Source organism: Sinocyclocheilus grahami, unplaced genomic scaffold (genome assembly GCF_001515645.1).
Source record: "Sinocyclocheilus grahami isolate Dianchi unplaced genomic scaffold, SAMN03320097.WGS_v1.1 scaffold1827.1, whole genome shotgun sequence".
Classification (NCBI taxonomy): Eukaryota; Metazoa; Chordata; class Actinopteri; order Cypriniformes; family Cyprinidae; genus Sinocyclocheilus; species Sinocyclocheilus grahami.
The window spans coordinates 65931-91182 of NW_015507006.1; the positions used below are offsets into that span (position 1 = coordinate 65931).

Genomic DNA, 25252 nt, shown 5'->3' on the forward strand with positions numbered 1-25252 from the left:
GATGGAGCCCTGCGGCACCCCACCAGTAACAGAGGCAGGTGATGAATGAGACTGACCTATCTCCACAGAGAAACTCCTCGCAGTAAAATATGATTCAAACCAATCTAAGATCGAATCACAAATACCAAAATCAGTTTTTAACCCGTTTAAAAGAATACAGTGATCTACTTTATTGAACGCCGCACTTAAATCCCACAATTTCCAGAATCCACAAAAAAAATATAAGGGAACAAAAAAAGATGTTATTTGATATATCGATTTATATATCGATCACGCCGGTGTGATTAGAACATTCAGTGAACTTTCAGACCTAATTTAACGTGTTTCGGGAGGAGAGGATGAATTTGCGTGTTGTAAATCCCACAGCTCGGATGCAGCGCAAACTAACATGGCGGCACCCATCACCCGGTATAGATCAACTAACACGGTCGATATAAAAGTGTTTAAACTACCAAATAGATTTACTTGCACATATTTCAGAATCGGAATATCAGATATTTCATAATATAGTGAGCATGTTTGTGAATATTTTGAATAAAACAGGAAAAACTAAATAAAAGCGATCCATGTGTTACACAGATCTATTGTGGCTGCGTTGTCACATGACAAGCATGACGTGTCGCCATGGAAACAATAAGGCGATACATTCTAAAATAACGGTCGCCTAAAAAAACTCACGCTGGGGGCTCAGCTAGAATATTTTAAACTCACGTGCGAAAGGGTTACATGTGCATACTGAGTGACTGATAACATCTTTGTTATGGAATACACTCGTTGGTTCGCATTGAGTTCACAGTTTTAACGTCTATCTTTGCTTTAATTTATTTTCAAGATCTAAGGTAAACTATCTATTGTTGCTTTCAGTATGGCTATAAGGTCTCACAAAATGATATTTAAACTCATATTAGACACATTTAACTTTGAATACATTTCGCGTGTTTCGGCTAGTTACCGTCACGTCTAGTCTCAGGGAAACTGGTTCTTCCGGACAGTTCATTTCAATGAACTGATTTAGTTCACAAGTTTGTTTACGTAATCAGTGATGTAATGTCTATACAATTATATTATTAAAGCACCCAATAATGATATGAAACATGGATGTTTTACGTGTCTAAAGCATATAAAGTGAATAAACTAGTCTTCATCAGCTCACCTTTTTACATAAACAATGAGAAACCCTAAAAACTTTTATTTCGCCCCTTCATTCAAGTTCTCGGTTCACGCATGCACATATCAGCAACTCATCGGTCTTCGGTTCGAGTCAGATCAGTTTCCTCAGTTCAGCGACTATTGGAGGAACTGGAGCACTGAATCAGGATCAGGATCAGATGCGCAGATATTTTGGCTCATTTCGAGTCAGTGTGATTGTCGGATGTCTAAAAGGGAGTTTTGATCGAGTAACTTATAGATATGTGCTGCTTGAGCCGAGAACTGTTTCTGATGCTCAGTCCGATTTGATGAACATTTTTAACTGCTTCACCAAAAAGAACCGGTTTAAAATAATGATTTGTTCGTGAACCAAACATCACTCTGGATTACAGGTAATAATGTTGTAAATAATGTTCAGTTTCTTGCACAGACCGATCGTTTCGCTTCATAAGACCTCAATATGTCATCAAGAGCAGCATTTTTTGGGGGGTTTGTTTGTGACTCTTAAAGTGACAGTATCAGCTGATCTGTATTTTATGAATCACCAAGAATTACGGACCATCTACCGAAGACAAAAAAAGTCACCTACATCTTGGATGGCCTGAGGGTAAGTGACCTTTATGTTTTAGAGTGCCGAAATTAGATTTTGAAAATTGCAATGTCTCAGATTAGTCGTTTGGTTTGTTTAAGAGTACTGCTATCATGCTATACTAAAATCTAGAAAATCCATTCTGCAAACCCCAAAGCCCCAAGTTCAGGATCATCAAGTGATCATCTGCCTCAGGGTTGTAGTCTAGACTGCTCAACCTCTTCACCCGCTCATCTCACTGGAGTTTGAACTGAAGAATCCTTCCTCGGGCTATATGACCCCCCCAATCAATAAAATAAACAGTCCCTTATCCAGGACATACTGTAACGAATTTAATGCTACAGCACCTTTCAGATTCGGTGAGAGAAAGTGAGGCATCCTTCCACTAAGATGAGCTTTCTGTGACTGTGAGACAGTGACTCCCCTGTTGAGAGACATTCAATTATTAGCAGCCAAAACTAATTACTTTTAACTGCAGCCATCCACTAAGATTACAACAGACAGGGGACACAAGTGCTGAGTGTTAGTTAATGGGTGCTGTTAATCTTGGGTGAGAAAAGAGAGTCGGACCTTTAAGGAGGGAGAGCATTTATCTGTATATTCTTAAATAAGTAAGAAGTTTATTTCAAATATTTACTCATCCTCAGGTCATCTAATATGTTGATGAGTTTGTTTGATCATCAGAACAGATTTTAAGTAATTCAGCATTATTTCAGTTGCTCACCAATGGATCCTCTGCAGTGAATGGGTGCCGTCAGAATGAGAGTCCAATCGGCTGATAAAAACATCACAATAATCCACAAGTAATCCACAGCACTCTAGTAAATCAGCTGACATCTTGTGAAAAGCAGTGTGTATGTGTAAGAAACAAATCCACCATTAAGACGTTCTCAAATGTCAAATAAAGCCCTTTTTCCAAAATATTGCTTTCTCCAGAGAAAAAGTCGTCTTGTCTGAATTAGGGGAGAAATATGCATAGATCAAGCAATGTTTAAAGGTGAAAACAGATCTAAATAAATATACGGGTGGAGTTTGATGCGAGAGGACAACAGGAGATCGACGTTTTCACTGAAGGACGCGTTATTATGGATTATGGACTTGTATTTTGACTGGAAATGATGGTTTAAAGTTGCATCTTACAAAAACACAGCTTTTCTCTTCACAAGATGTTAACTGATGGACTGGAGTGGTGTGGATTATTGTGATGTTTTTATCAGCTGCTTGGACTCTCTTTCTGACGGCACCCATTCACTGCAGAGCATCCACTGGAGAACAAGAAATGCAATTGAGGCATTCTAAATATTATTGAAATTTACTCACAGTTTCTGAGTGAAAAAATGTTTCTCAGTAATTTTTTCCCAATGTACAATGAACTAAGAAAGAGTGTTTTAAAGTAGCATTGTATATTCTTTTCCTATTAAAGTGTCAGTTTATTTTTACAGCATTATATAACTGAACCGCAAGCTGTAAAGGTCAGAGTCAAGTTCTTTTTAACAAAAAGCATAACTTCAGTCTCTCTCAAACCTTCCGCTTCAATTGCCTTCAATCACACGGTAAGTCACTCTAAAAAGCCACTCGCTCTCTTCTTTGAGACGGGGTGCAAACTGAGATTTTTCAGCAGTGGATGCCAAGGAGGAAGATTGTACCTTTTTTGTAATATACTCCCTCAGGGCTTTTGGAAAGAACTGGTACCCTGACACTATGGTCACCGTTCGAAGAGCATTTGCTGTTGCTTCTGTTTTGAGATGATCTAATCAGATCTGTTGGTTTTGAAATGCTACTGTTTGTTTCTCAGCATTTTGGTGGGAATGGCTTGCCAAATCAGAGCTGTAATCTCTGTTTTTTTCAAACCTTTAGTCAAATTGTGGTGCTGACTCTGGGTTTTTGGATTCTGTGGATTTGTTGTCATCATTACCAAGTAATGAGTGTTTAGACGCTGGTGCTGGTTTCTGTCTGATTTCATCAAGCAGCGCAGTATATGCTAACACAAAGGGATATTCAAAATGATTTTAATTAAATTGGTGTGGACCTTTTTTTTTAAGTTTTCAATACCCATCTAATACTCATATTTGAAAACAAGAATCAAAGTAGATATATTGCTTAAACAGTGAAGTATACATTATAGTAGGAGTTTAAAGGAATGGTTCAATCAAAGATGAACATTTTTTTTTTTAAATGTACTTGTCCTCGGGCCATCCAAGATGTAGATGAGTTTGTTTCTTCATCAGAACAGATTTGGAGAAATTATTCCAATAATCGTTGTTTTGCTTACAACTTCGAAAAAAAATAGTTGACTGTACATTGAAAAAAAAATTGGTGTAGAAATAGATGGTGCTAATGAAAATTTGAGGACTGAAACAGTATTTTATTGTAAAACGTACTCCAATAATCTTTGTTTTAAAAATCATTTTAGTTGACTATACACTGAAGAAAATTTGATAGAATAGAAACAATTTTTACTCTGAAATATTAAAGAAACCGCAACGCACTGAATTAAATGTAGAAAAAAGCTAAATAGTATTTTCATTAAAAATGTATTCTAATAATCCGTTTAATTTACAACTTCGAAAAGTAGCCTTATTTTTAGTTGACTTTTGTATAATGAATATGGTGAAAAATAAAATGTAACCAGACAAATCTTACTAAATTAAGCAATTTATGACAATTATCATTAACTACATAACATGGGGAAATTATGTTTTAACATTATTAAGTTACATAAGACACGACATCTGCATGAAAATACTGGTGCAATTATTTTAGTTTTTATTTTTCCCGTCAAAAAAAACCAAAACTATTTTCTTGTAAAAATTTCCTGTTAAAAAAAGTAACAACAATAAGTATAATAAACAATTATGCATGTCAGTGCATGCTACTATTACTATTATTACTATTCCTACTACTACTTTTTTTCTATTTTAAGTACAAAAAAAATAAATCTTTTTATAAAGTTCTCAGTGTTGGCAAGGCTGTGCAAACTGCTGTCAGGAGAGCTCTAGATAACATATATCCTGCCTGATTTATCACCAAACCACTTCCTGTAGTCATCTGGGAGATCTGAGCTGACTCACAACGTGGCCTTTCCAGGAAAATCAGCTCCAGACCAGTTTGCATAGCTTAGCTTACTACAGAAATATTAATATGAAATACATTTCAGCACCTATGACACATAAGCAATCCCAGATGCCAAAAAGTAGAGCTCAAATAAAGGAAGAGAGCACGGTTTTCTCCGTTTTGGTGGTAAAGTGGCATATTAAAAAGCGAATCCCTTATAAATTATGCCGACAGTTTGTATTTACAGTGTGTTTGCTATGAAACGCCTGTCTGACAAACAAGATGAAAATGAAATACCACAGGAAAGATGAATCTAGCATTGCATACTGACAGTTGCTAATTGCCTAATTAGTCAACAGAATGAGATTGGGCTGTTAGTATCAAACAAATATACTCTTCTTCACTGAGGGCATATTTTGCAGATACCGACAGAGTCGAATAACAAAGTCTTCAAAAAACAAATCTGCTGCTTAATAAAGAAATAGAGCCACACTGGGAGCAAAAAATCCAACTTGAAGAATTTGATTGCAAACAAGTAGCAAGACAACACTTGTACATAATTCAGTAATGAAAACAAGTTACAAAAAGCTACTGCCAAAGCACTTCATGTCATTTTTGATGTAGAAAAACATATAGCCTACAACTTGTTAAACACAGGGATTAAAGTGTTCCGTCGCTACGATGGATTTCCGTCAGTTCATTAAAGACAGTCATTTGCTTTATTCTTGAATGATTTAGCCGTTGGAACGAATCAATTGAATGAATGATTCAGTGATAAAATCAGTGACTTGCCGCCACCTGCTGGCGGATTTTGTTTTATTTTAAGCGTATAATTTCAGTCAGGAGTGCTTGTCCTCCTAATTTAAACATTTAGGAGCTCCTTTCTGAACAATAATCAAGAAAATCAGATAAAAAAAATTAGCCTTCCTAATGCGAGGTGACATTTGACTCAAAGTGACTTACAGGAGTATTTTCTTTTTACCTTTATAATGGCATCATTTTCATCTGTCAAATTCAAAAATGTGTGTTTATAAGCTTTTTTAACCGTAGTGACGGAACACTTTAATCCCTGTAAATAACAAATACAGGTCTTTTTTTAACAAAATCTAATAAATAAATATATATATATATATATATATATATATATATCTTGTGTAAATTAAATAAAGCATATTTTTATGCATTATTTTATGCATTGTGACAATTTCTCTGAAAATTAAGTGAAATAAAATTGTTTCTCCTGATTTTCAATTGCAAAAATGCACAAAAATGTATTATATAGATAGACAGACAGACAGATTTTTATTAATAATTTGAATGTTTTTGTTGTTGTTTTTTTCATTTTAATTTTTGTTAGTTTTAGTCATTTTGTTTGTCATTTTATTACTTTTTGATTTTTGCAATGTCTAAATGTTATTTCTAGTAATTTAGAAATTATGTAGGAATAATTGAATAATAGTTTTTAATACATTTTTATTTCAGATTCAGTTGCAGTTATTTCAGTACATCAGGTTAAATTAAATAGAAATAAGAAATGCTTCACTGTAGTAAAAAAAAAATCTAAATTGTAAATAAAACAAAGATTACTGGAACACCCTACCAAAAAAATAAATCAATAAATAAATACATACATAAAAAAATATATATAATTTATTTAAAAATTTGTGTTACTTGCTGTTTCTTTGAAATTTCTGACTGAAAATTGTTTCTTCAGCAATTATTTTCAGTTTTCCCTCGCAACTAGCTGAAATAAAAAAGTTTACTTGTAATATTTATTTTATTGTATTGTTTTGTTTAGTAACCAACATGTTTTTAAGGTTTTGGTTTTAGATTTAGTTAACCATAATAACCCTGCCTGAGATTCATCCATAATCTACACAATGCACTGAATCAGAACAGAACAAAAAGCCACAGTGTTTTGATCATATCAAATAAACTCTGAGCGTTCCCCATCAGAATGCAGGAGGTGACTCTGCGATCTCAGATCTGAGATGACTGTTATAAGTGCTGGCCGACAGGCTCCTCTGGAGACTCAGGGTGAAAGTCACCTTTACATGCTGATCTCCATCCAGCCTCCCCTAATCAAACCCTAACAAGAGGACTTCACAGGGAACTGAGCTGAAAGACAAGAGAACTACAACACTTTCTAACAGGCTAGATGTGAAACGCTGGAAAATATTCCCACGGCACACGCAAATTTGACACAAGATTACGTGAGCGAGTCGGATGAAAACATGTAAAAGAAAATGATCACAGAATGATCAAATCACCAAATAATCACCATCACTGCAAGAGATGCTTATGTACTTATACATTTATTTGTAATACACTAATGATCTAGAAGTTTGGAATAATTAAGATGCTTTGAAAGAAGTATTTTATGCTCACCAAGGTCGCATTCATTTATCAAAAATACAGTAAAAACTGTAAAATTCTGAAATATTATCACAATTTAAAATAGGCCTACGTTTTCTATTTGAATATATCGTAAAATGTCATTTATTTCTGTGATCAAATCTGAATTTTCAGCATCATTACTCCAGTCTTCAGTGTCACATGATCCTTCAGAAATCATTCTCATATGCTGATTTGCTGGGGGGGGGGATTCTGATTATTATCAATGCTGAAAACAGTTGTGATGCTTAATAGTTTGTGTAAACTGTGATCCCATGCAAAAGCTTGGGGTAAGTTTTTTTTTTTTTTTAAGCATTAAATTGATTCAAAGTGATAGTAAATACATTTATGAAGTTACAAAACAGTTCTATTTCAAATGATGTTCTTTTGAATTTTCTATTAATCAAACAATCCTGAAAAAAAAAAGTATTATGATTTCAACAAGATATTAAGCAGAAAAATAGCAATTGAGTACCAAATAAACATTGATAATAACTGAGCAGTAAATCAGAATATTAGACTGATTTCTGAAGAATCATGTGACACGGAAGCCTGGAGTAATGATGCTGAAAATTCATAGAGCGCTTTTAAATTGTAATACTATTTCACAATTGTATGCAATGTTGCCTTTATTAAATTAAAAAATGCAGCATTGCATAAAAGACTTCTTTTAAAAACTTTTTTTTTTAAACAGTAGTGTAAAATATGACTATTAGTGCTGGGCAATGATTAAATCACGATTAAATCGCATCCAAAATAAAAGTTTTTGTTTGTGTGTGTACTGTGCATATGTATTAAGCATGTATAAAGACACACACACACACACACACACACACAGTATATATTTTGAAAATATTTACATGTACTTACATGTATACATTTATATTAATATAATTCATATTATATATAAATATATTTATTAATATATAAACTTACATTTTTTTCTTAAATTAGACAGCATGATTATTGCACGCTCCCTCAAAACTTGCGACATCTGTGGCATTGTGCTGTGTGATAAAACTGCACATTTTAGAGTGGCCCATGCACTATATTTCACGTCGTAAAAACAGAACAAAATAAAAATTTAAAACATTTTTTTTGTAACCACTGATTTAACAATAGCATCCTTCAGATGGCTGTGCAGAGCTGTAGGTGCTACACACAGTCAAAAACAGACAGAACTCACAACATTTATCTGTTATCTTTAGTTATTCTGGTGTTTGGGAACAAAAGTATCTATTATACTTCTTCACTACCTCTCCACGATTGACTGGGCCACATTTCTGGACACACGAAGTAACCATTAAAGGGAGAGTTCACCCAAAAATGACCCATGATTTACTTACCCTCAATCCCTCCTAGATGTATATGACTTTCTTCTTTCAGACGAATACAATCGGAGTTATATTAAAAAACATCCTGGCTCTTCCAAGCTTCATAATGGGAGTGGATGGTAGCCCAAAATTTGAAGTCCCAAAAATGTAACCAATCCATTATAAAAGAAGTCCACACGGCTCCGGAACTGCGGTTACTGAAACCACGCCTTCTTTCTTTGCGTGCACATTTGGGCGGCATTATGCAAATATTTCCACATAGTGAGGTAGATATGTGGGGGCGTGTTAGAACGAGCCGTTTTAGGGGGGCGTGGCAGAGTCTTAACTTTGATAAAGAATATCTCTTTGGTTTTGAGACTTTAGTCTTTGCAACTTCAGGGATCTTATCTATGCACAATCAGCTTGTAACACTCCAAAGAGAAAGGAAAACTTGAAATCGCATCATATGACCCCTTTAAGAAAGATGATTAAATACTGTAACAAATGTATTGCTCATTGTTAAAGTTAGTTAATGCATTAAATATAGCTGACAAATGGAACCTTATTGTAAAAAATTTTGACTATTGTACTATTTACAATATATATTATATTTTTTTCTTCATGTTGACAGCACATGAAGACAAAATGTTTTTTAATATTTGTGATATTTTAACTTTATTTTGAACTTTTAATAAATTACAAAAACATTACGGCAAATGACGTGTGTACTTACTAAAAGAAAATACCTTTCTTGTATTTTTTTTTTTTTTAAATGGTGAAAAATGGTGTAGGATTTTCTTAGAAATTGCTAATAAATTTCACAAATAATTACAAAGAAACAACAAGCGGACATGAAATTAAATAGAAAGACCTTAATATATATACATATATATATATTTTTTTTTTTTTTTTTTTTTTTTTTTTTTGTACACCAATAATCTTTCATTTTCGAAAATTCAGTTTATACAGTGTAGCATAGTTGTATCAACAAGATATTTTCGAACCCTCAAAAAATATCAAAATGACATTTAATTCAGAAATTACAAACATATCACATTTCATATAAGAGATGCATTCAAATCACTGTCATTCACATTGATGAATAGAATTTTTTAATACACGTTTAGACCACAAGTCCAAGTACGGCATTTGGGACAGGGGCCGACATTTCATTTCCACCTGCTCAGTTCGTAACCACATCTTTGCATGGTACCGCTATGACAAAGCACATACTGGAACAGCTCACCGCTGAGTGTGATTGACTGCTGGCATCACTTCCTTTTCTTGTCATCGCTTGCCAACGTGGGTGCAAAGAGCAAACTGTTAAGGTGACCTTTGCGCACACAACCACAATAAAAGCCCACTCAAGCAGCTTCAGGCCTTTGATGATCGATTGTAATCCAGCTTTACCAGATGGATCGCTTACAGTAAAGTAACACCAACTTCAATGAGAAGCATCTCTCAGCCAGGACACTGAAATATGATACACTATGAGCGTGAGAGAGGAAGAATGCACATGTGTCACCGATAAAGCTAAGTAAGCCTTGTGCTTTAATGCATTGTGACAAAGTATCTTCAAAAGAGGTTATTTTGGAGAATGTTTTATCCATAAAATGAAAAAGTCAATGAGGTTCAAATATCTTTGAGCTGACGAGTCTTGTATAAGCTATAAACCAATGTTGATGTCTTCTGTCTCCACACATGTGATAGTCTTGGGATGAAATACATTACTAATTTCAATAGGGATGCACCGAATGTTCGGCAACCGAAATTGTTCGGCCGAAAATAGCAAAAAAAACACGATTTTTTTGAATAAGTGAAACGACCGAATAATATGTACCAAAAAATGACGTAACACGATCAAATAGAGGCACGCACTAATGCAGCAAACGTGTCTGCAGTGTGAAAGTATTTAAAAATTGTCAGAGAAAGACGCAAAAATCATTACAAGCACGAAACACCGACAGCCAGAGACTGTTTAGTGCTGCATCTCATGTCTCCGATGAGAAGAGGAAGAGGTGGCTGATGCTGGTTACTGTATGAAGATTGAAATCGCAAAATGGCCTTATAGGGATAAGGGATAGTTCACCCAAAAATGAAAATGTGATGTTTATCTGCTTACCCTCAGGGCATCCAAGATGTAGGTGACTTTGTTTCTTCAGTAGAACACAAATTATGATTTTTAACTCCAGCCGGTGCAGTCTATCTGTCTTATAATGCATGGCAATGGTAACAAAGTCTATGAGTGTAAAAAAAACATGCACAGACAAACACGAAACGATCGGTTTGTGCGAGAAACGCTTCACGCACCGCAAGTCGTACGTGTGCTCAAAGCAGTTGGACATAGAGGTGTATTAGAGGTAAAAAAATGATATAAATACTGTTCGGTTTCTGGCACAAACCGATCGTTTCGTGTGTTAGGACATCAATGTGTCGTCACGAGCCGCAGGGTTTAATTTGGATTTGATTTTTTACACTCATAGACTTTGTTACCATTGCCATGCATTATAAGACTGATGGACTCCAACGGTTGGACTTAAAAATCATCAAATGTGTTCTACTGAAGAAACTAAGTCGCCTACATCTTGGATGCCCTGGGGGTAAGCAGATAAACACCACATTTTCATTTTTGGGTGAACTATCCCTTTAAACAATTAGTGAATAAACTGCAGAACGTTATGTTTTCTAATACGCGGTCCAAAGTCCAAAGAGCGAAAATCTGCGCTGAAACGCAATGTTACTCGTCAGTTGCTCAGTAACATTTTTATAAATTTTTAAAGGCATGTGACAATGTGATACGTGCGACAAACATCTTCCCAAATTCGTAATGCGAATCATTTATAAATCGGTTGTCAACAAAAAGAAGCATCTTCCTGCGGGTTTCCGCCAAAATAAAAGCTGAGAAAAAAATTCTGTAGAATAAAACAAAAAAGTACAATGAAAATAATAATTACTCTACAATAGCTCTATTCATACATTTATTACAACATTCCCACATAGTGTTCGAATTGAGATCTGTAATATATATTCTAACGCAGGGCTATTCAATTCGTTTTATTTGAGGGCCGGATTATTGAACTGAAATTTTGAAGGGGGCCAAGGGGGTGGGTGACTGTCCCGATCTCTTTCTGAGGGGCCTATAAAATGAGAAATTAAATTTAAATGCATATTCAGCAGTAAACTATATAATATTATAATCACCAACATCTATAAAAGGTTAGCATTAGTGCTGTCTGAGAAATCGATTAGAATAAAAAAAATGAATTATATTAATTAATTGTAATTAACTGCATATTAATATATTTATATTGTCATAATTTTACATTGAACCTCCAAATTAATATAGAAACAATATAAAGATGGTATATTTTAAATATGTTTTTAATGGCATCTTTTTACTAAGTAGCCTATTATTAACAATGGCCAGTATTTTTGATAACAATGCAATACTGCTACTGATGTCTCTATTATATGCATTTCCCCTCAATTTTAGCCATTGATTATAGCAATTCAACATTACAGTATAATTGAAAGCCATTATTTTTAACATTTAGTAGGTTCTGAAAAACATAATTTTTTACTTTTAATTTAAGTGAACTTAAAACCAACTTCACATTAACCAGAAATTGTACATGCATAAATTCATCTTTATTCAAGCTACGAGACTTAATCAGCGACTAGAGCAGTCGAGTGATTTCGTTTCTTTTGTTCTGTGATTTACATCAATGAGACTTCATCAGATTTCATTTTAAAAGCAGCGCTGTCGCTTTAAAATCTGATGCACATGACGCGTAACTGACATGCATCTGATTTTCTCCCAACTCTTTATGGTCATTTAGGACTTTATAACTAATTTAAGACCGAGGTCACTCGCCAAAACCCAGCATTTTGACATAATTCTGGTTTTGTCCGTTGAAGCGCTACTGGCGCGCTGTCTGAAGCGGCTCAGCTACAGTCGAACGCGCAGTCTTTCAGACTCCATTCGATAATCATCTTTGTCCAGTGTCTGCGATATTTTTCGACAGAAGTTATGACGGACAACAATGCCTTCATACTCCTTTAAATTAGAGTTACACAAGCTAGAGTTAAACTAGAGTTAACCTTACACAAGCGCTTGTCAACGCTGCCATTCATTGATGTTAATTTGCGATTGTTGTTGTTGCGTCCCTCACAATGGCCCAAGCCAGTGTTGCCACCTTGTGGACAAACTAATTAGTGCAAAAACAATTCAAGGTGTAATGTGCGACCTGCACGTACTCTCCCCCTCGGCCCGGATGAAGATGAATGGCGGGTTGGAAAAGCCCTGTTCTAATGTTTTAAAAGAATTCTCTTCTGTTCAGCAAGGCTGCATTTATTTGTACAGTAAAAAAATACATGCCTGATTCAAGAAGGGGGTCGCAAAAATGGCCAAAAAATATTATTTTACTTAAACTGTGCTTTGTTGGTATAACGTCTGCTAGAATGTAAAAAAAAACGCTCAGTGGTAAGTAAATATTTTTAAATTGTTGTTTTGTAATTGATTTTTTATTTGAAAAGCAGGACAAAACAGTAAAAAAAACTAATTTTGGCTATTTAATTTATACAATGGTGAAAAAAATGGCAAAATACATGGGGGAAAAAATTTAAAACCGTGTTCGGTATTCGGCCTTTGGCCCAGTGTTTCATTTTGTACGGCTTCGGCCAATAATTTTTATTTCGGCGCATCCCTAATTTTCAGTAGTCATACTAGTCATAAAATAGTCATACTATTTTCAATAGTAATACTAGTGTCGTTACTGAGATAAAGAATTAGAACTGCAATTAAATTACAGTTACTTATGAAAATGTTAATGGTTCCAAAGGGGGTTACATCTAAATATTTTCTGCAAAAAGCTAGAATATGTTGACTAATATTAATTTGTTTCTTAGCTGTGGGTTTTTTTTGTGCACGATGCCTCCTGCCATTTAAAGGTCATTTAGTAAAGCAATGCCATTCTAATGCTTTTGATTGGTTCTCGTTTGAATTTGCAGCACACCACATCTACCAATTACATCAATCCACATTGCCGCTTGAGATTAATGAGTTGAAAACATTCATTAGATATTTTGAAAAGTAATCAAAAATGTTATCAATTGTAATCAATTACATTAAGTAATCTAGCATCTGCTAGATTTCTGAAAACGGAGTCATTTTTTATGTTCAAAAACTTTGTTCAAAAAGCTTCTTTGTTCATTATTTTATACTGACTGAAATAGTAACTTAAACTGCTTCAAGTTATACAAGTAATTTATCATTTATTTGAAAAAATACTCCACAACCATTTTTGTTACATTTTGTTCTAAATATTCATTTGTTAAAATGAATAGTAAACTTTTCAAATAAACAAGCATGTTCAACAGAATATTGATGAAAGCCGTTTCTGCCACAGAATAAAAAATAAAAAGTAATTGCGACTTTTTAAATTTCAATTCTGCAACTGCGAGGAAAAACACAAATTGCAAGATATAAACTCGCAACTGCAAGATAAAAATAAGTTAGAATTACATATTCGGTAGCACAAACAAGAAAAATGGAATTGTTAACTAAGATTTGTGGGGGGGGGGAGGGATTCAGCATGAGTTTATATCTCGCAATTCTGACTTTTTTTCTCAAAAATTGCAATCATGAATTTTTTTCGCAAGCAATAAAGTGCGAGTTATGGAATTTAAACTCAAAATTGTTCATGTATACATGTCATGTAAAAATGAAATGACTATTCATTCCGCGGCAGAAACAAGCTTCCATAGTTTTTACTGCGGTTTAAAAATTGGTATTATGATACGTCACTGTCAAAAAAGTAAAGTTTGTTGCAAGTTCTTCAAATGTAGATTAATAAAACAAAGCACACCTACATGATGACAGCAGCAAGACGTCTTACATCTCATACTGTACACGGTGTCCGTTCTAAGTCATAGCACACAAAATCCAGGTAACTCGCTATACACTTTCATCGCACTTGTAACCAAGATTTAAAGAAAGAAAAATGCATTAGTAGTTTCTGCGTCATTGATTAACAAAGGCAAACCCACAGGTGAAGTAATTCATGCTCAATTTCCCTATTAACAAAAGAAACGGTAATATAAAGGAAATTACAGCAAAACCATACTGTGAATCTGTGCAGGAATGCAGTTTGAATCCATTAATGTCATTAACCATAAAAATAGGCATGTAACTTAAACAGTCATTCCTTAATATAATGTTACTGTAGATTTCCCTGTTAAGCATTACAAAGTGCTGCATGTAAGACATGTTTTCATAGTAACAAAAGACCTTTAGGGTACCTTTTCAGTGAATGTAAAATGACACTTCAATTATACATCAACGTAATTAACTCTGATTTTATGACCTTAACAGCCGTCACGCTTTAGTACGGCCAGATTATGGTGGGAAATGGCTGCTTTCCATTCACACACACGGAGCCATATCATATGACCTTTCCCAAAAGCCCTTTCTGTGCCTGTAACCAACCTGCCAATCTCAACCCACTCCTTCTCAGTTCACTTGTGTGTATTTCTCACACCCTTTCATTCAGCATTCACAGGGGTCCCGGTTAGAGGTTGAACACCGACGCCAAACCGGGATCAGTTCCCTTGGATTTCTAAACATAGCAACCTAAAGCAAAACACTCATTTAAAAAAGACGTCCTTTGTATTAACAAACACTGTACTTTGGCCATTTCCACTATTCAGTTCTTCATGTTCCTAAACTCTAAATGTTTTATTTTTATTACCATTAAAGCTACAGTATGTTTTATGTTAAAACACTTTAATATACATACTAAGACAGCTTTAAGTAAGCCATTAGTAGTAGGCTGATTTCCCTAAACAGCATTAACACTGTGGTGCTATCAAAGCATTGCTCTGTTTGTTTGAGATTCCTGACCAGCCTGACTCAGCAACACTGAATCAACCAATGGCAAGTTGTTGTTGTTGTTGTTTTTCGACCAATGGCAGATTGGGGTGTGTTCTGGTATCTTTAGTTAAGCAAAAATTACACCCATTCATTTAAAACAGGAGTAAATTTAAATAAATAAATTTATCATTTTAGTTTCAGTGGGTTGCCCATGTGTCACAAGGCTTCTGAAAATGCAATTTATTGTGAAATAGCCAGCTAGTTTCTTAATTTATTTTTCTTCCTCTGATTTAAATATTTAAAACCAAACATTTAAACCATGTATTCTCAAAAATATTGTTTTAATTGGTCATTAAATGTCGTTTCTTTGTCCTCAATTTCACTTTGAAAACTTTTTGTCTTTTGTAATATCCCTTTAAGTTAAACACAGTTTCTTTAATGACATCATCACCCAGGAAGTGACCATTTTTGGCGGGAAAACAGCAGCAGAGAAATAAGAAAATATTCTTATATATTTGATTCTGCCAATATTATACTACATCTATTTATTGATAGATTGTCTTTTTTTTCATAAGTAAAAATTTGAAATAGTTATCCACTTTTTATTACTTAAACTTCTGAAGTCTCTTTACCTTATGAAGAATCAAAAAACCCTAAGATTCCTTAAATATTTTAGAGAAATATTTAAAGAAAATGCATGCATTTAGATGCTTTCCTAATGTACCAATGTCTATATTATTGTATGAATTCAATTATAGTATCTGTGTCACTGTAAAGTCGTTTGCAATTTATGTTAAAGGGGTCATATGATGTGATTTCAAGTTTTCCTTTCTCTTTGGAGTGTTACAAGCTGATTGTGCATAGATAAGATCCCTGAAGTTGCAAAGACTAAAGTCTCAAAACCAAAGAGATATTCTTTATCAAAGTTAAGACTCTGCCACGCCCCCCTAAAACGCCTCGTTCTAACACGCCCCCACATGTCTCCCTCACTGTGTGGATATAGCATAATGTTCCCACCAAAATGTTCACGCAAAGAAAGAAGGCGTAACTTTTATTCTCGCTGTAGTATTGTTGCCGCCGCCATGTCCTGAAGACGCTGTGTGCTTCGTTGTGAAAGCAAAACTACTTTGTACAAGCAGGTGGATTACTTCTAAAATATAATCAATGCAAATTACACTTAACACTGTCAGTAAGTTACCTCTACTGCTATTATTAGTATTTTGACAAAAAACATATTTCTTAAACTACACTTCTATCAACATAAAGAGACTTAATTTCTAACTGCATGTTTTAAATGAAAAACAAAAAAAACTACCCATTACTGCTAATTTAATTTTAGCATGTGCTGATAAAATACAGTATATAGTTGAATGCTATCTAAGTCACTGAATAAATGTCAAATACATAAAACTGAAATATAAACATTAGTTAAATTAAATTTGAGTTAAAGATTAGTTAATTAGAGCCTTCTGAACTGCAAACATAATTTTTTTTTAAAGGGGTCATATGATGCGATTTAAAGCTTTCTTTTCTCTTTGGAGTGTTACAAGCTGATTGTGCATAGATAAGATCCCTGAAGTTGCAAAGACTAAAGTCTCAAAATCAAAGATATATTCTTTTATCAAAGTTAAGACTCTGCCACGCCCCCCTAAAACAGCTCGTTCGAACACGCCCCCACATGTCTACGTCACTGTGGAAATATTAGCATAATGCCGCCCAAATGTGCACGCAAAGAAAGGAGGCTTGGTTTCAGTAACCGCAGTTAGTGTTGAAGCAGCATGTCAGGGAGACGCTGTGTGTTTCTAGGAGAAAGCAAAAGCACTTTATTTGGTCTTCCGGAAGTAGATGCATTTAGGAATCTTTAAGATTACTTACAACAGAACAGCAATGCATTTTACGGACGACCGTTTCGTGAACCTAGGAGAGGAGGTCATTCTGACTTTGCTATGACAATCTGGTATTTGCTATTGACTGTTCAAATGCGGAGTTTTGCTCATCGTGTGTGTGTGTGCGCGCGAGCGAGTGAGCGAGAGCGAGAGCGAGCGGGGGGGTCACATCACAATGGAGTCAGTTGTCTTAACCGTGGCTTGTGTACTGCAAACACATACCAGCTTCATCACTGTGTCTGTCACGCAACTCTGTTCCCCTTTCAGGCTCTGTCTTTACATTTATTTTGAAAGATGAAGCTGGTGATTATGGTAAGGGGCGTTACATTTCCGACGAGTGCTTGCGGTGTTCGGCCAATCACAATGCACTGGGTCAGCTGGCCAATCAGAGCAGACTGCGCTTGTCGGAAGGAGGGCCTTTGTAGAAAACGAAGCGTTTGAGAGAGGCGGGGCATAGAGGACCTACAATAATGTACAGTATTTGAAAAATAATGTGTTTTTTGAACATTAAAGCATGTCAACATATTCTGTTACACCAAATACACAAAATAATGATCTTTAAAAAAGCATCATATGACCCCTTTAAGGTTATGTTTTTGTACAACTTTTAGATTATTTTGGCTTTTATCCCATCTTTATGCCATTCTTTTGTTTTCTAACTATTCTCAATTTGATGTGTGGGTGTGTGTGTGTTTATTATGTAGAACTGATCTATTGTTGGTTTTTATTTGTATATAATCCCTTAGAAATGTTGTTTTTGTAATCGCTGTTTGAGCATTAATAAATAAAAAATAGAAACGAGAAAATATAATTTTAAAAAATACATAATGTTATATGCGGCAACAGAAATCTGTGTTATAAAAGATGCTTAAAAATATATCATAATTAACTTCCTGACCTCATGCAAGCCAACTCAAAATCCCACACTGAGCAATGGCTAACTTTAGCTTTTTATTTCCATCCTGTTCATTTCCTTGCCATCGTGCAAATAGGTTATAATTAATGACGTTTAAGTGCCTGAGCTTGACCAGAGAATATATTTGCAAGTCTAATATATGCTTTCATAGCAATACCTCTACAAATTACAACCTAAGCACATTCATTTTTAAAAACTTGCAGAGTTCAAAAGGTACTGCATAACAGGAATGACCCGCCTGCTACTTCAACACATTCCTTCACACTTGGTTGCTTAAAAAGACCCTTGTTCACAGCAACCTATCACAGCTGGTGCACGGCTACATCTTGACCCAGCCCTACGGAGCCTGTAACTGGGAATAAGGTGACCACTGTGAGTCCTCGGGTGAAAATAAATCAGCCTATTTGTGCAAACACGCACAGCCAAAAACTCTGATTAAAATGTCAGTAACATCACTCGGCGAGCCCCAGACTTTTTAATTTCGCCGTAGATGGCTTGGTGCGGTGCCACGTTATTTTTCAGACATCATCTTCTTTGTGCTAATGCAGGATTTGCACGGCCTTTTCGCACTTGAGTGATTCCAGTGCTCTTCTCTTTCGCGAGAGGAGTGATTTGGTGGCCCAGTCAAAGACTGGAGCGGCCAGACAGAGGCTGAAGTTCCTGGGTTACGATTGAGGTCAGTTTGGGGCAGCAAGGGAGAGATGCCAAACCACACAGAGCTTTTAGCAGCTGTTAATGAGAAAGGAGATCCTCTTCTAGAGTGTCGGACACAAAAAAGTTGTTGTCAGATGGGCTCTAGAGGTCTAGCGCACGGTGTTAGCAGACTAGTGCTTTTAATATAAGCTTTAAGGTGCTGTCAAATTACTAAAATTTCACTTAAAAAGCCTATTGTATATTGTCAATAGTGTAGCAATGTATAAAGCACAACTTACACAGAAGTCAAACCAAGAAGCTATCTGTTGGTCAACACACCAAATTCAGTTGAACAACTGAAAATTTAGCAAAATCTGCTTGGGGAAATGTTTCACCCTCAAGCGAAATCACCACAATTACATGGATTCCTATTGAAATTACTGAATTTTGGCTGCAGCAAATACAGTGAACAATGGTAAATGTACCATCTGTTTAGGCCTATTCTTTAATATATAGACCTGTAGCTGATGTTATTTTTTTTATGTAAAATTTTGGTAAATTTGGAAGCTTTGGTGAAAACTTGAACGCTTTCAAACCAAGCAGCTTTCAGTTGGTCAACACGGCAAATTAACAAGACCAACAGAACCCGATGCAAAATCTGTGGGAAAATCTTTCACAAACATGCAAAAAGAGTCCAGGATTTCTAATCTAAAACAATGGTAAACGTGACTACATCGTCATTCTTAATATACAGACATACTTTCAGTTAACAATGGTAAATGTACGGTGACTTTATTGTTAATACGCAGATCTGAAGAGGATGTCATTTTTTTTATCTAACATTTTGGTAAATTTGGAAGCTTTGGTGAAAACTTGGAAGACTTTCAAACCAAGCAGCTTTCTGTTGGTCAAAGTGGCAAATTCACATGACCAACAGAACACAATGCAAAATCTGAGTGGGGAAATCTTTCGCCCTCTTGCACAAAATTCACAATCACTTGGATTCCTATTAAATTACAACATTGTGTCTGTGAAAATTCAGTGAACAGCAGAAAATGTGACTGCACCTTTACTTTTAATATGCAGATCTGAAGCTGATGCCATTTTTTCAATATTAAATGTTGGTAAATTTGGAAGCTTTGGTGAAAACTTAAACACTTTCAGCACAGGGAAATCTTTCACACTCATGCAAAATTCACAAATTTCTTTTAAAATAATTGAATTTCAGCTGTGAAAATTCAGCAAACAACAGTAAACGTTACTGCACTTTTCCTCTTAATATACAGACTTGAAGCTGATGTCATTTTATTAAAAGTACATTTTAGTAAATTTAGTAAAACACCTGTGTGTGGGGGTTTCTTTTTTTTCAATTGTTCAATAAATTCTTATTTTTGTATAATAATTTATTAATAAAATAAGTTCTTGCCACACAGCTGCCAATATAATATCACAATGAGCAATTTTCATGAGTGAGTGTGTGTGTGTGTGTGTGTTTGAATCTGTTTTGCAGAGGTAAAGAAGATTCTCACAAGCACATGGCTTCTGCAAACACACTTCTGCTTAATCATAAAGCCGAGAATCTAGTTTCTCTCAAGATTCATCATAGCTGACTACGCTCTAATACCGCTCATCTGAACATGTCTGCTTATGTTGTCCATATTTGCATAATTTTAGCACCTTCTAAAGAAACCAATATAATATCAACTTAATTTAATTCAATATTTCAGCTTTCTGTGCAAAATGATTCAATACTAATGCATTCAAAAAGCTGATAATACTAATGTTACACTCCTAAAATGTCAATTTGGATCTGCCAACTATTAAAATGTGCCGGACGCTGATGTTGAAACTCAGTATCAGCGCCGGTGCCCTAGTTAATTAAAGTTAATAATGCAATTGATAATACAGCAGTTCCTATTCATCTTGCTTTCATTCTGAACCTCAGCTTCATTTCTCCTCGACGCTCAAAAATTACACCAGGAAGAAAAAAAAAAACTCCTTTCACATCCTAAATTATTATTTTCATATCATCTAAAATATAAAAACCAAACACAGCTTACCTTTTCCATAGTTGAAGTGAAGTTTGATGGATTTGCCCTGGTTGATGTGCAGGTACGTAAACCACACGGCGAAAGTGAGCAGCACCAGCAGCAGCAGAAGTTTGAACTGCTTTCGTATTTTCTTCACAGGGAATCGCAGCATTTTCGCAGCCGCAGCATCATCAGCAGCAGCAGCAGCAAAAAAGAGAGTGTCAGCCGCTCTTCAGTCTGGCGCTTCAGAGAACGAGTCCTGATGTCACAATGTCATATTTGCAGCAAGCACCAGGTTCGGTTTGCCGCAAATAAACTCCCGGTATCACAATCTCATCTTCGCAACAGCAGCAGAATGAAAGTGTCAGCTGCTTCTCAGTTCGCCGCGCTTAAATTTGTACCGTCACAATGTCATAAATGTCTTGTTTTGCTAAAAGTTAAGACTCTTTATGTCACAAAGTCATATTTACAATTTGTCAGCTGCTTCTCGGTTTGGCACGTTTCACAAAAAGATGTCGCAATGTCACATTACAGCAGCAGAAAAAAGTCAGCTGCTTCTCGCTTTAAAGACAATGCCATTTCCTCAATGGGTTTCTTACTGTTCTAACTCTATAGAAGGATCAGACATGATTTACAAGCCATGTCACTGTCTGTGACTTCAGATGGACTTCATTTAAGTCCCATTTAGCACAAACAAGTTTTAAAAACAGGTAGAGATGGCGAATAGTCCCGTAAACGGTTTGATTGCAGCCAAAGAAAAGAGCAGCGGGCTGTTAATCTTGTGAAAGCCGCTCTGACAGCAGTCCAGCCACTCCAGAAAGGATCATCCTCTGGATTTAAAGCTTTCACTCAAATATCCAATCTAACTTTTTAACATTGCGGTTTCACTTTTAATTAACAATAAACAACACAATCTTAACTGTAGAACCTCAATTGTGAAGCTGCTCCTTTCTGGGATGCTTTTTTAGATTTGTTGCCATTTTAAACAGCCATGTTAGCAATAAAACCACTCAATTAACAAATGCAATATTTAGCATGAGACCACATCATACAATAGCATATACATATCATGCATTGTAAATTTGATTAGACTTAGATTTCTACACATCTTCTTTGAGTAATTCGCTTTGAAGTGGTCAAAAAAAAGTGCAATGAACTTATCACTGCAGGTTATGAATGACTGGCAACACTTTTTGAATTGAATTCAGAATTGAAGGCAGCAATTAGGTTATATTTTGCTATTATGATTTGTACAGCACGTCTAGAATCAAACCGTAGTAACGTACAAAAAAAAACATCTAAATAAACATAAGACACTTACGATTTAATGAATTAAATATGCATTCGAGTGGCTGCATTGATTCAGTATGCAACAGTCAATTTGAACATCACGCGACTGGTGCTTTATCGCATTGCAATGGAGAAGAAAAACGCAATGCAATCAAATAAATGCTGATTTATCCTCAGATCTTATTAAAACACGAATATGCATCGTGAATAATAATCGCATGGCTCATAGGTGATGCGCTCATGCACCTGCTACCCATCCAAGTCCACGCGCAACTTACTCAAACGCATGCACCTAAACGCCGCGTCCGCCGTTAACAGAGAGCCGGTCAGCATCAAAACAATAACAATGCTCTATTGGCGTCCGTAAGCTCCGGTACCGTTAGCTGCATCTGACATTTTGATTCCTCTCGTGCTCTCTGCGAAACAAACGCTTTGTTTCTCGGATGCGATGCGATGCGTCGGTCTCTGCGCGCGGGTGTTGTCACGCCTTTAGTCTGATAAACTATGTAGCAACGAGTCTCTTAAATCCCACAAGCTCCGCTTCCAGTCCTACGGTGCGACCGACTCTCGATCCCCGCGTTCAACTGAGCATCCATTACGCTGCCGCGGAGCGACATTACGAATCCTACTGTGGTACCGGCACAGCTCATGAATTATTAAATAGGTCATCTTGACGTTACGTTGAGCATCCGTGCGCTAGGTTCATTAATATTCATGAGGCAGGCATTATCAATAGCCGAACGTCACCGTTGCGTAATTAATATTCATAAGGCCAGCCGTTCCCGTAGTACGATTCGGAGATTCGCTGCTGGGCAACCGAACTTGGGCGGAGCCGTTATGGGCAGGAACGGTGTCCAGCCACCGGCGGAGCTCCAGCGCGACAGATCATCTGGAAGAGCGCCATGCATTAACGTTTAATCGTTTGCTGCGATGATCTCACCTAATTTGATTTGATGTTTCCATCATTTGACAGACGATATCAACACTAAAAAAATCAATGTTTATGGGGTTCATTAATATTCATGAGGCAGGCATTATCAATAGCCGAACGTCACCGTTGCGTAATTAATATTCATAAGGCCAGCCGTTCCCGTAGTACGATTCGGAGATTCGCTGCTGGGCAACCGAACTTGGGCGGAGCCGTTATGGGCAGGAACGGTGTCCAGCCACCGGCGGAGCTCCAGCGCGCCATGCATTAACGTTTAATCGTTTGCTGCGATGATCTCACCTAATTTGATTTGATGTTTCCATCATTTGACAGACGATATCAACACTAAAAAAATCAATGTTTATGATTAATGTCTGGTGCATGGTATGAAGTGCTATTTAGAAAGGTTATTTATAAATTAATATAAAAGATGAACTCACTTTCTATTTAGTTCATTCATTTTTGACCGACTTAGGAAAGTGCATTTTTACAATTAACAATAAATGCATAATTATTATTATTTTTTTTCATAATTAGGCTATTTGACATGTATTCATTAAAATAATGTTTGTTTGTCTGAAACGTGCGTTTTTTTAATTCATTAGCTAATAATACATTAAAAAGTTAAAGATGCTTTTAACCCGTTTAATCCCAAATGTTGCCCTGACATGAAAATATCCAAATTATGTGTTTTTTTTTTGCATTTTTTGGGGGGGGGGAATTGTGTGGAAAATTGTGTTTTATGGTCGGTCACTATTGTGACCGGTGGGATAAGGCGAGTACTGAATTAACATTTTTCTGCGGTCATAAAAATGGTTATATATCTTAGCCCAGCTATTTTAAACAGTTTGATCACATTCTAGGGTTATTATTATTATTATGCATAAACAAAACGTTATGCGACATTGATAGGAACACAAAAAAATTCAACCATCAACGCATTTCAAAATAGTTACTTTTTTGTCAAATATAACATCACATTTGTCTATTAGTGCTACCAGTATTACATCAATATTGTACATTTTTTGTAACATTAGAATTTTTAATTTAGTGCAATATTTGGTCATTGCAGCATTTTAGTGTAATATTCACTAGCAACTGCAATTGGATTCATCAACATGTTTACTCGTTCTATGACCACACTCAACAAAACTGAATACATGTGAATTCATATATTAATACTAGACACCTTAAAGATAACGTGCACCAAAAATCTTTGTCATATCTTTATGCTAACATACTTTACTAGCTTTGATGCAGTTATCATCTTCTCAAGGTGCAAACAGGAAATACACTGCTCTGGGCACGTGACAGTTTGCACTAATCATGTGAAACTGCACAGATTTCATTGAGACCCTTTATTTTTTCCATATTTGTAGGAAGTGCACTAAAGCATCAGTCAGTAAGGTTTTTAGAGCTTTATAAATGAAAACTTTTTGTTACGGTCACTATTGTGGGATTAAACGGGTTAATTAAATACATATTTCAAATGAAATTGTAATATTTGATTTCAAGAAATTCTTTGTGTGTGTATGTTTTTTTCTTTTTACAAATTTCAATAAATTAATAAGTAACTTTTAAAATGTTATGCCATTTTGGAAAGTAACATTTAGAAATACACATGTGTGCGTTTTAATTACTTTTAAATGTGTTTTGCTTTTTTAATAGATCATAAATGAATACAATTGTATTGTATTTCATATATATTTGTATTGTACTGTATATGTGTTTTAAATCAAAAATAGCTAATTAAAGAAATAAAAAATATATACACTGAATTTAGTAAGATAATAAACCGAATAATAGAATAGAATAACAGAATAACTTTAAAAAAAATATGAATTAATTGATTATTTATTGTTCATTAGTTTTTTAAATGTGTGAAACCACAAGCAAAATTCAAAAATCTATCTACAAGATTAGAATAAGCGCTGAAAAAATTCAGTTGCATTCAACATAAAATACATACATGTTATACAACAGTTCTTTCTGGTCCTCAAATCTGATTGGCTGATAAGAGTGTGATATTCTAGCGTTCTAACCGTATTTCTCACAGCAAGTGTCGGATGCCCAAATCCACTATTTTAAAAATCAATACTGGTTTTGTGTCACGGAATAAGAGTTTTTTAGGTGAGAATGTACCAGTTTAGAATTCAAATATGTGGTTTGTTAATAAAGATAAAGTTTCCCTGCAGATGA

At 35.3% G+C, this 25252-nt stretch overlaps 1 protein-coding gene across 1 annotated transcript in view; it reads right to left on the reverse strand.

Moving 5' to 3' along the window:
* The window catches only part of LOC107572880 (N-acetyl-beta-glucosaminyl-glycoprotein 4-beta-N-acetylgalactosaminyltransferase 1-like), an 87960-nt gene extending 65238 nt beyond the window's left edge, over positions 1-22722 (reverse strand). Inside the window, exon 1 of the mRNA XM_016259305.1 lies at positions 20866-22722. Within this exon, the coding sequence (XP_016114791.1) occupies positions 20866-21007 (142 nt within the window). The 5' untranslated portion in view covers positions 21008-22722. The remainder of the gene's footprint in view (positions 1-20865) is intronic.
* Between the last annotated feature and the right edge of the window lie 2530 nt (positions 22723-25252).